Raw genomic sequence first — 12,661 nt, forward strand, 5'->3', positions numbered from 1 at the left:
TCTCCTTCCAAACCTCTTTACTAATAAGACTGAATCCTAACGTTCTGTTTACTGTTTTTATACCTTTTGTGTGAATTCACTCGCAAAGGCTTCTCTATATTGTCTGCCATCTGCATCTTGGCTTTCTTCCACGCATCTGGTATTCTTTTTGCCTCTTAGTTGTACAGAAGAGCAAACAATATTTATGTGCTTCTGACAGCTTTTTAGTTTCTCTTTTTGAGATGACCATTAGTCAGGAGTTGGTGAAGTCAGGAAGACACTAATGCTCCCTTGTAATGGGAATTCTAGAATGCGTGACTGGTAATGTAGGGTCTTCGACACAACCAAAATTTAATTTAGAGCTTTTGATTTGTTACCAATTCTCGTGCCTTACTAGGGAAAAGTAGAATTTAGTAATGATTCTTTATATTATCTGAGGCCTTTAGCCAGTAGAAGGCAATTTTACTTAAACAGTCTTGTGGCTAATAGAAGGAATAGGCTAGAAACCTTCTGTAGACATTTTCATGTCACAAGCAGATCTGAAAACTATATTCAACCTTATTGCTATTGAATATATTTCACTGTTTGAAATTATCTTTGTAATATTCATGCACCTATACTTTAGAATCATGACAAAAAATTCTTCCTTCTATGTAGAAGCTTTTGTGTGACTGGAAGCCAGACATAACTTTGTTACTAGTAACTTGGATGAGGATGTGAAGCAACAGCAGTAGAGAGATAGGATGTGGTTTCTCAGGACCATAACAAGAATAATTGCATTTTATAGAATAAAAAGCATTCTGGAGTTGTGCTTTTACAGAGTGTAGTGCTTATAGCAATCTTGAAAAGTTAATTGTCGCTGGGTCTTACTGATGCTTAATTGGCTTTTCTTCTTACAGATATCCAGATTTCTAGAAAGCAGAAATGACCATGACTGCCAACAAGAATGCCAATATCAACAGCAGAGCTGGAGGGAGTAAAGTGCCCCAGGACAGTCTGGATAGGTAAGTGAACTGAAGGCTCTGAGGACTGTGAATTGTGGACTCTGAGGAACATTTGTCTTTTTGGAAGGAAGTCTTTTTCAAAGGCAAGAAAACTCTACTCTGACAGAGAGCTTTGCTGGGTTGAGGGAAGTTTTTTGTAAATTAGAGGAACTTTGGTATGAGAAGTCCTGTTTTTGGTACGTTTCTGTTGCATTATTGTGGAATATTGCTTTGGAATGCAAATAAACAACTCATGTGCAGTCAACAAGTTCATACATCCCAGTCAGAAGGAGTCTTGTTCTTGGCCACAGTCTTCACAAAACTTCACAAAATGCTGATTAATTCAGCTTGTGGCCTTCACAGAGGACAGATCCACTGGCTCCTCCTCTTCTGTTGTTGACAATTGCAAAACCATTGCAGACATTTGCTGCTCTTGTAGAACAGTCTGTTTTGAATCTCTCTTCTACACTGCCTTGCTTAATAACATGTCAGTATCTTCACTTTTCTTTCCTTTTGGATCAAAACAAAACTCTGATATTAATGACATAGAAAAAGAATGCATAAATAACTTGCACAGACCTTATGGATTCTCTGTACTGTGGTAATACTGTTATGCTAGGTATTAGACATAGTGTCTTCCTCATTTATCTACCTTAGGAAGTTCAGAACCCTGAAAGACATTAAGCAGGGTGCAGTAGAATAGTTTTGCATCCAGAAATGAATGTGCTAGAGGGGAAAAATGATGGAATTCTCATTTATTCCTTGAACACTTTGGGAGCATGGTTGTACTAATGTAATTGACATGCTCCAGTCACTTTGAACAGGGAGGGCTGGATCAGTTTCAGCCATGCTTTCCTGAGGGTAGCACACCTGATAAGCTGTACCAAGGCAATTCCTAGCAGCCAGCAGTACAGTGTATGTATCAGAGGGTTATATTGGGAGATCTTTGTTGTTTCAAACGAATTTGTAAAGATTGTGATTCAAGTGAGTAGAACACAATTTAAAAAAGGGAAACAGGAATTAATTTTTGAGATTTTTTAGAATGGAGGCAATGAAACCAATTTTTTCTTTTAGTAGTTTGCTTTTTAAATTTTTTTTTCTTTTATTTAAAGCAGAATCTCCGTTTTGTGTTTAAACTTTCTGGCTTTTTTTTTTTTTTCCAGTTTTGATCATCCTTCCATATCTGATGCACATATGTTTGCCACTTCCTTGCCTTTTGTGTCTAATCATCCTTTTCTCTTGCTATACCTTCTCTCTTGTCTACATATCGTATTGAATCACAGTAGTTTCAGGAGATGTTCCTGAGTTGGATGGATGGTCTTGTCCTGATTACCATGGGATAGGTTGGCTACAAAGTAGAGGTGAATTAATAATCACCTTAATAATCTGCACTAGGCAGAACCCTGACCCTGATTTGGCTTCTGCTAGTGACTTCCTCTGTGGTGTTGTCACACCTTTCCCTTGTCTAAATCTTTCATTATGTTGATTTGCCTTTCTTCCTCCAGGTAATGTTCTGGTTTCACTTTTTAAATCGGGCATCTGGCTGCATCCATCCTAGTGCCTTTTGTTGGTCATATTATGCAACAGTAGATTTGTTAAGGCTCAGCAGAAATTGACCTACTATCCTTATACAATTCCTGCTTCATTAGTTTGTGCATTTGGGATCTCTTCAAATCTGTAGAAAACAGAATAGTGAGGGTGTGAGGAGAAGGAGTGGATAAAGGAATCCCTCGAGACATACACACATGTGGTTATTAAAACTAAATCCTTAATAATATCTGGCATTCTCATGTCATTAATCATCCTTTCATCAGTGCAGACAGACTGTTAAGTGCTGGGAACTTTGGTCTGGACTTGAGCAAACCTTGCACCTACTCTTCCATTTTAGAATCTTTTCCATTCTTAATATCTTTGAAAATTCTGTAAGATACTAATTTATTGGATAATAACTGTCAAATAAACTGTCTTTCCTTATCATTGCTATCTGTTTTGATTAGAATTTTTTAGAAAATGTTTTTATAAGTATAAGCATGAACCTGAAGCTGACGAAAATCTTTGAGTTGCACTTGCATGACAGGTGAGGAGATGAACAGATTGTCATGCACCAGTTCTCCATCCATTATTTTGCCTCAAGTAATCTTCTTCACCTGTCTTTGTGAAACCTTGTAAGAAGATATTTGAGTTAGCAACGGGGATTCTTCATCTTAGTCAGACTGTAAATCAATGGAGTAAATGCTGGCATTATAAAACTCAAAGGCCTGCAGAATTTATTGCAAACACATTCAAAGATCCACTTAAACTAAACAGCTGTTGTCTCATTGTAGTACCTAATTTGAATGGAGATTTGGAAAACTGCATATATAATTTGTAGTGTATAGTTTCAGTAAGGGCTGATACTGGTATAATACAGATGCATTTGTCTCTTGGTGTCTAAGAACTCTTTTTGGTGTTATTTCCTTGTCCTAGTTTTGTCACAGTTTATGCAGATGCAAGGTATGATACAGTGATGTAGTGTTCCTATCTCTTTCAGATACAAATCACAGTGAAATCTATAATAGTCTTTCTGACAAATTTGTTTCCCAAGCAAATCATTGTAGACCATAGATTTGAATTTTAATCACAACTATCTTCAATGGAGAGAAGGTGCCTACACTGTCTATAGCATACCTATACAATGTCTTTCAGGCATCAAGATTCTTGCAGTTACTCCTTGGTCCCATTGACATGAGGTACCCCTCATGCCACTTCTTCTCCACAGTTGTGCTAGTGGAAATTTAGGAAATGAGGAGGAGACAGAAGAAAATGAAGACTTTTTAAGAGGAGGATAATCAGTTTCTCACCTGAGAACCTGTGAGATTCATTGATTTCTTCCATGAACACAGGAGAAAACCTTTTGATCTGAAGACAGTGAGGTGGTTTAAATAAACATACATACTGATTACTTTTGAAAATATCTGGAGTTCACTGATCATTTGTTAAAAGTGGACATTTATATGTGCCTTAGGTGGTATGAGTTTGACTGTGCTCTGAATAGAAAAAATATTGTAAAAAGATGACAAGGATGGTTAAAGTTATAGAACACTGTCTCTATGAGGCAAGAATAGATTGACCTGCAGTCTTCAGCCTGGAGAGGAAAGGAGTGGAGAGTGGCGTTAAGAGAAGTCTCTGGATTTATAGGTGGAAGAGTGATGGTGGATAAGGAAAAAAGCATTTATTTTCATTTTAAAACAAATAGGCTTCAATGTAAACTAGAAGGAGACAGTTTGAAAGGAAGATACTTCTATGCAACGTGTCTTTAAGCAGTGGAACTTCGGCAGGAGGTTGCAGTTGACAAATTCATGGAAGAAAAATCTATAAAAGGCTTTTAACTACAGCAGCAAAATCTGTGAGGCAGCAAGTCTTTAGGCCTTAGGCTGAGTAGCACTGCATGCACATCTTGTTCTTGCTTCCTTCTTTAGGCATCTGCCTAGGTCTTGGTCGATATCGGAGCCAGGAATAGGGGTGCTTTTTGGCCCAGTGGGAACATACTGATGTTGTTTCCTGATATGTAGCTGATACATCTGCAAAATGATAGTTAAAGTTATGAAATGACACTATAATTCTGGCTTACAGTGAACTTCAAGGACACAAATTTAATCCTATCTTGTGAGTCAGTAATATGTAAGCCAAGGAGCAGAAGCTCGGGAAAGCACCTCATGTGTAGTTGATTGTTCTTAACAATTCTGTCAGGAAGAAGCTCTGCAATCTTGTTTACTCTCCAGTGGGAGAGCACAGCCATCAACTGGTGTGTGACTGTTCAGCAGCACACGTCTTCTTGGTTTGCATGCCCATATTTAAGAGCATCAACATAGGATCAATTGCAGCTCTCCCTACAATGGCTTGCTTTTCCTTACAAAATAATATTGATTTTAAGTCATTTCATGTTTGTTGTCTTCATAATTTATGCAGAAATTTAGCTTGAATTAATGTATTAATTTATAGTGTTTGTGATTAATATTGTGATTTTTCCAGTGCAATTTTAAATGTAGAAATGACTCTACCCACTGTGACCTAAAAATCGCACCAAAACTGTATAGTACTAAAATAAGCCCGTAGTTATGTTTTTGAGGTTATGTTCTACCTAGCAAAATACAGTTTTCAAATTTATTGAATTTATTTGGCCTAACAAAAAAGGAGAAGAAATTAAAAAATAACTGGAAATAGAAGAACTGTGCTCCTGCTAGGTGGTGTTGCCTTGAAACAAACAGCGTTTGAATGAGAAATGGAATAAATTTTGGAAGATGAATTTTTAATATAGAAAATATTAAAAAAAAATTATGCTGATTTTAGCAGCATGTACATAGAGAGACTGCCACAATAAACTGGAACAAACATCCTTTTAGTTTCATGTCACAGGGCTTGATTTGGGAGGTGGCCAAAGCAGAAGCCAGTCTTTGTTCCAGTTGTGCGAAAGGACTGTGGCTTTTAGTCTGGAAAAGTACGTCACTGTAATCTTGTTAGTTTCGGCACGGGTTGGGTTTGTGGTGTAGGCTGTTGTCTTTCCACCCAATCTACACAGAAGTGGTATCATTCTCACTGAATTGGAGAGTGCTCCCCAGCTGGGCAATCATGATTTAATAAGCTGATAAACTGTGGCTGCTGATGTCAGTGGGTTATGGAGCAGAGCGTCTGAAATTTGCACCAGAAAAGAATTGCTTCTTCAAATTACTTCAAGCACAGAGTTGCAAGTTGTTAAGATCTTGGTCTAATAACATCCGTAGATGTTTCTCTTTCTAAATACTTCTAGTTGGATCTTTGAATCAGATACGATCATGCATGATTAAAACTAAAATCTGGACTGATCTTATCCACGCAGCTTTGCGCTTTTGTTTTCAGTTCATTCCGTCTGCTTTAATTGACTGGTATCTTTGAAGCAGCGACTTTGGTGCACATTAGCAATCAGATTTCCACTAGGATATTTATGATCTCTGAGATGCATCTCTCTTCTAGCCTGCAAACCTCTAAGTATAGGTTTTGGTTTTCACCTCCCAGCAGTGAGTAAGGCCATTCCAGCTGTCACCAACCATTTGTCAGCTCCATTAGCCTGACACGCACCGAGATTTGTTTGTGCTGACTTTGTGGCTCAGGCCCTCAGAACTTATGTTAATGGGAGAGAATTTTAATTGGTAGGAACTGGCTTACTTCCAGCGTAGGTGAAGATGATGCACAATATAAATCAAATGACTCGTATCTCTTCAAAGATACCTACAGTGTTCTTGCCTAATTGTTTATAATCCTTTACATGTAACATAAAATAATGACATATTTCCCAGCTAACTGAGCCCATGGAGTAAGTCTATGTCCAAGCTGATAATGAATCCTGGATTATTTGCTGTTACTATAGATAACATTGCTTGAAATTCAGAGGGAAGGGTCCTCAGATGCACCCTCTTGCTTCTAAACCAGAGATCAGGTCTGGGCTGGCTTTCCAGGGTCTTTGCGTAGCCTCTATCAATCCTGTGAAGGGGAGGCCAGATGCTCTGTCTTTCAAGCAGCAGATCTTTGCACACGGTTGGTGCTTACTTCTTGTTTTGGGGTGTTACCAATAATTCAGTCCTAGTCAAGCCAAATTCATTGAATTTACAGCAAATACCTTTTTTGAGTAAAATTAATTCTTAGTACTCATTAATAAACCTAGCTGGAATATTTTATTTCCTTTGAAGAAAGAATTTTGTGGTTGTGGCTTGGGCAGAGGATTTAGAAATATTTTGCCTTAGGAACTGAAACCTTGAGAATTGTTAAATAAACGAATTTGCAGATGTATCTGGCATTAGGTTTAACTGATACTCTGAAAATGTCCACACTGTAATGTGAGCAACAGTGGCAATTGTTCACTCTAAGACCAAACACATGATGAGTTTCATCTCCATGTTAAACAGTAGACACTGTCCAAATTTCTTGTCAAGATGGAATCCAGTCTGCCTGTACTCACAAATGATCTTCTGACTAGTGCAGAGGAGTTGTGTTCAGAACCAGACTCGGTGCTGTGGATGAACAGGTAAGGCAGGTCACTGCGAAGCAGCTCCCTTTTTGTTGCTGTGAGTATTGAAGGAGATTACGTGGCTGTGTTCACCACGGTAGAGCTCTGGTCTCACCATGAGAAAAATATTAATGAAACAGAAAGGTAAACACGGTGTAATTTTTAGCATATATTCATTTCATGTGAATATGAATTTAAGGATTTATGATATTTATTACTTGCATAAGGTTTTCTGGATGGAGCTGCTGGGAAGAAAGCAATAACTTGAAAATCAGAGGACTCATCTTCAGCTTCTGTGCGTGCCTCAAGATCTTGTGTGCATGCAGGAAGCCCGTGTCCTTCAACTATCCTAAAAATGTGCTGGTAGTGCATTTTCCCTTCTATTTTTTCCTCTTTTAACATATTTCTGCTGCATGTTCTTCAAAGCATGAGGCTCTCCATGCTCTGAAACAATGAGGCTTTGTTCTTCTTTGAAACTCATAAGTGTGCAGTTTTCCCAATAATCACTGTGTGGTTCCCATTGTTTTAGCATAATTATGATGTTCTCTTATCTCCTTTTTTTTTTTTTTTTTTTTTTTTTTTTTTTTTTTTTTCTAATAAGTATGTGAATAGTGATAGAAAATCTGCTTCCTTCCCTTTTATGGATGGCTGCATTTCAGTTATGGTTTTCACCCAAGTTCAAAACAGCATGGGACAAAATCTCTCTACCTGGGCTCAAAATTTCGTTGAATGGTTTAAGGGAGTCTCCATAAAATATCAGTTGCAGATATGCAGGGGGTCACCAAACCACTCTTCCTGTGTAAAAATGTCTTGAATGGTGTGGCCATTTAAGCTTAAGAAAATTTAGTGGGATGGTTGGATGCCAATTGACATTGTGTTGTAATGATATACTGTGGGAAAATATGCTGGTGGGTTTGCTGCTGCCCCAACTCAGCATCAAAACAAGCAAACAGATGAAGAAGAGAACTTTTCTGTGCAGTGGACATGCAGGTGTAGATGCTAAAGTCAAGAGCAGAGAAGGCAACAGAGCTGGTAGTAGTTGGTGGTTTTGCACACTTTTAAGGAGATCTGATTCAGTGGCTTGGCAGTTGCTGTTTCATGCATAATTGGGTGTCCAGGCTCTTGTTTTCAAGGATTCTGGTGGGAGTGGAGTGAGACTTTGGCTTGGAAATGAGTGATCTGCGATTGCCTAAAGCCAGTCCTTGATTTTGTACCTTTCAAAAATCAAGCTTGTTTTCTCCATCAGTTCAGGGGTGGTGGAGGCTAAAATTGCTCCCAGTCTGAGCACCCCCTGCTGTCGGTGTTTAGAAAATGATACAAATAAGCTTCAGCCAGACCACTGTCTAAATGGAATAACTGATGCAAGATCTGTTGTACTCCTTTGAAGAGGAAACAGCTTGAACTGTGCACTGACAGCATTTCAGAAGGCTGGTTCCCAGCAGCTCTATGGTATGCTTGGTTCAGAAAGAAATACAAAGCTGCTATTTACGTGGCAAGGTTGGTGGTGCGTTTGGGACAGCTCAGCCCTGAACTCAGCCTGTGGGAGATAGGATGGTGCTTGCTGTTACCAGAAACAAGTCAAAGCATTGGTTGAAATGACCCTGAAATTGAGAAAATCATGAATAGAGGCTTTGATTTAATAGCTGCCCTATATCTGTCAGAAGCATTGGTGGAATGCTGACTTTATGATGGCCTGAGGCACCACGTTCCTGTCCCTCGCCTTGGTCAGATGTGACCTTTGGGGAGGTGGATCAGGAGGTCCATGTTTGAAATCTCTTCAGAAGGGCTGCAGAAATGTTCTTGCAACCACAGTCTAAAGGTCTAAAGATACGAGAGAAGAGCAGTTTGTGAGAAAAAGTGAGAGCTGCTAATTAGATGAAGAGATGAAACTGGGAAAATGGACCTCATTTTTGGCACTTTGTTAGACTGACACTGAAATCTATATTTATTTAGTCACGGATGGTTTCTATTTTTGCACGAGTGTAATCAGTAGTAGAAGGGCTTGAACTAAGCAGTTATATATTTTTGCAGCAAATTATTACAACAGCAGGGTTTTGGAAGTGTTTCTGATGTCTTTCTAGTGCTTTTACTGCATTGAAATGTAGTCAGTAAAAGCAATAAGCAAGATATTTGCTAAAGCATTCAGCACTGCATTAGAAAAATCAGAGCAGGAGTTCTCTGACTTTTTTTTTAATTTATTTTTTGGAATGGGGATAAAAGTTGGACAGAAGTCCACAGGGTTTACAGCACAGGAGTGGTGTGCAAAGCATTTTTACAGCGGACTGCCAAAATTTCATGGTTTCTGGGGGAAGTTGTTCTTAGGAATGAAAATCGGTTTCTGGATACACCGACAAAGATACAAGTCATGAGCTTTACTAATGATATTTCATATTCCATGAATATCTGTTAGGAGCTGCTCTATGAGCCTCATCTCTTTACACTTAAGCTGTTGGAAAGCCAATGGTGTAGGGGAACAATTTCTGTTCTCTGCCATAATCAGTCCAGGTTTGAGCCAGAAGTTTATTGATAAAGACTGTGTTCTTTTAGCTGCTTAGTGTGCTATTTAGTTATCCTAAAATGTAATTTCCCACTTGAGCAGAACAGCAAATTCAAAGACACAAGGAGTAGAAAAGCTGTGTGTTTCTTCCCTGGTGGAAAAAAGCAGTTTGTCCAAAAAGGCAGAGCGAGAAGTGAACTGATGCATTCTCATGTTCTTTTCACTGACTTTGTCCTCTAAGTAACTGTAATGACTATTCCACTATTCCCCAGGTAATATGGTGTATAGAAACTGTGAATTAGCCAAGTGCTTGATACAGTATCCACGCTGAGTATCATCCTTCTATTCACTCTAGGGGAACATTAACAGCAAACGGCCTTTAAAAGGAAATGAAACTTTAACTGTTTCCCTGCAAGGAGGAAAACAGGTGCTAATGGAAATACAGTTAGATGCAACCCGTATTATTACAATGCATACGTACAAAAGATGCTTATACTGCCTAGAATGCTTTGAGCAAGAGAATGTTTGAGCAGAGTGTCTCACAGTAATGCTCAGCCATCTGTAGAGGAAAATCCCATCTCATTTATTCCGCATAAAGCCAAGGAGTTGCAAATTTGTGCCTGCAGTCTTTAGTGATGTATAGGACTTTTGGGTCATCCATCTTTATGTTCTTCATTAGATGTGATTTTTTCTAAACTTCAGATGTTTCATAATGTTCACAGTGAGGTTAGTTGCATTTGGGCCAGCTCCAGTATATAGAACTATGCATTATAATTTCGCAGAAGTCATCTTTTTTCCAGGTAACAGCACAACTGTTTGAAATAAACTACTGAAGTAGGATAGAAATGCTTTGTAATACAAATCTTGCTAGCAAAAAAAGACTTTTTTTTGTTTGTTTGTTTGTTTGTTTGTTTTTGGTGGATTCTGGCTGGCAGCAGGACTGCTCCTGTGGGCACATCAGTGGAGTAGGACAAACTGGTATCGGTAATGCTCAGGTATGGGTAGTTTGGTTAACCTTGTTGTCAGCAGGAGGTGCTTGCAGCTGACTCAGCCCTGTGTGTGTGCAAGGGAACATTTGCCAGGGACGCAGCTGTGCCTCGGGGCTGCAGCGGAGGCTTGGAGGAAGACTTGCCAGTGCCAACAGTTGAACAGCTCAACCATCAGATGGCTCTCGACTGAAACCTCTATCCCCTTGATTTGCTGCTGATTTAGAAAACCACTTTATGTCAACATAGGCAAATAGAGGAGATGGCAGATAGCCTGTGTCCTTTCCAAACTGTTGGCAGAGACTTGAAAGCATTTGCATGTAGATTTTTAACCTCTTCCTTTCCTTTCTGGACAGCAGTGTCATCCACGTGGTCTTCAGGTTGGGCAGGCTTGTTAGCCCTGTCTATCTGCATGTGATTTGGTGTGCCTGGTACAGCTCCACTTATTTTGTTGGCAGCAGGCAGCTGGGTCACCTCAGCTTAAAGGTTCAGAAACAAACTGTAAATGACTGGCCCCTGCAACTTCCAAACCAAAGCATAATAAAAACAAAACAACAGAACTTTTTTCCCAAGCTGCAGGCAACCAGAAGGAAATGTTTGGCTTGCCAGATATCTCACACACCTGCCCTTTCAAAATCGGCACGTCAGAGAGCAGAGAAAGGCTTTGCTGGTGTTAGTCTTGTTAAACATTAATGCCAGTTTCCTCCCTTTAAGCACACAAAGGGACAGAGGTTTGACAAACGTCCTCAGACTGTGTGTCATTTGCTGCCTGGGAAGCGGAGCAGCAAGCGCTCAGGAAGCACAGAGGACAGAGCAGGCGCAGGGCTGGACGTGGAATTCTTCCCTTGCATTCTGCACCTTTCCCAGAGGGAAGAACTTGTGAGTAAGTCTGGCTGGGAGTGCTGAGTGACCACAGTGAGAGACAGCTGTATGCTTGCCAGAGGTGTGGGGGGAAGTGAGCAAAAACTGAAGTGAAAGAGCGCAAAGTGCTGTAGCAGTGAATTCCTTAGCTCTCTCCTGGTTTTGTAGTTACACGGCTGCTCACAGGCAGGAACTCAGCATCAGCTTTCTGCTTGCTAAAGATAGTGCTAGGAAGGTCTTTAATATCAACGTTTGCAGCTCTGCTGTAGGATAAAGGACACTGTGGAGCTAAAACCTGATTGTACACTACATCTCTTCCCTTTCTCCCCTATCTCTTGTGCTCTCAGACAGAACCTAATTTCTCTGCCTAGCTAAATGCACATTTCTTGTCTAGTCTGATGAAAATCCGCATTTCCCTTTAGCTGCTAAAAGTGTTTTTTAAGTCACAAAGATGTACTTTTACCTATGCCTTCTGCCAGTGTTAATTGTAGTGCTGCTGGAGCACTTGTGTGTGTTGGCTTTTATGTCTGATTTTTTTATTACTTAAGTTATTACTCATTGCACTGTAAAAAATTCACTTTCTAGGTGAAAGACATCTTGGATAATGTTTTCCACTGAATAAATAACAGGGATTTGTGCTTTTCAAGAAACAATAACAGTATCACGGGCTTAAGTCTATAGGGCTCTGAGGGAAGTAACTTAAGGTCAGAATGTAGACTTCAGTTTGTTGCTCCAAATATTCACGAGCTGAGAGCCCCTGGGTAATAGGGAGTTTGTTGTTCCTGTACATAGTCTTTAAGAGAGCAAATACTTTTGGTGATGGACTTATAAATATTACAAGTTGCTTTTTCTTTCTCCTTTTGTGCACACATGTTGGTTTTGCTGCATTTGCTCTGTATAATTTTCATTTCTTGCTGCTTTGCCTGATGCTATCTCTGTATCTTCCTGTAGGAACATGAGACTTTTTTTGGCTCTGTCCCAGATGGAAAGGATGAGAGAAAGAAAAATTGTGTGCTTGCTCTAAGTCACCCTAATGCGTCTTGTATTAAGTAACCTTGCAGCTCTTTATTATTGTGTAATGTTCCTGTTGAATGTCAGTGGTAGCAAATGATTTTCATCCTCAGGACTATATGCAAATTCCCTTGTAAGTTATGAAAAATAATAGAGTATTGCCCAGCTTCTTGTAAAAGCAAATAGGCCAACAAAAGAGCAAAATCCACAGTTTTATATGAAGCCAAGGTCTTCTGAGAACAAAATCTTTATAAGGGGAATACAAATCGCCCAGATATTATCCTGACTCCAAATTAAAGCTTGAGATCCCACTGCTCTTGTAGGT

At 39.4% G+C, this 12,661-nt stretch overlaps 1 protein-coding gene across 7 annotated transcripts in view; it reads left to right on the top strand.

Moving 5' to 3' along the window:
- Positions 1-12,661, top strand: part of DENND2B (DENN domain containing 2B) — a 153,540-nt gene that overhangs the window by 66,806 nt on the left and 74,073 nt on the right. For 5 of the 7 annotated variants that reach the window (XM_048947408.1, XM_048947415.1, XM_048947410.1 and 2 more), the window contains one exon: positions 879-983. In XM_048947408.1, the coding sequence (XP_048803365.1) occupies positions 904-983 (80 nt within the window). In that variant the 5' untranslated portion in view covers positions 879-903. Of the gene's footprint in view, positions 1-878; positions 984-11,218; positions 11,348-12,661 lie in introns of those variants that run through there. The other 2 variants (XM_048947412.1, XM_048947414.1) reach the window with 2 other exon arrangements.

Source organism: Lagopus muta, chromosome 6 (assembly GCF_023343835.1).
Source record: "Lagopus muta isolate bLagMut1 chromosome 6, bLagMut1 primary, whole genome shotgun sequence".
NCBI classification, from domain to species: Eukaryota; Metazoa; Chordata; class Aves; order Galliformes; family Phasianidae; genus Lagopus; species Lagopus muta.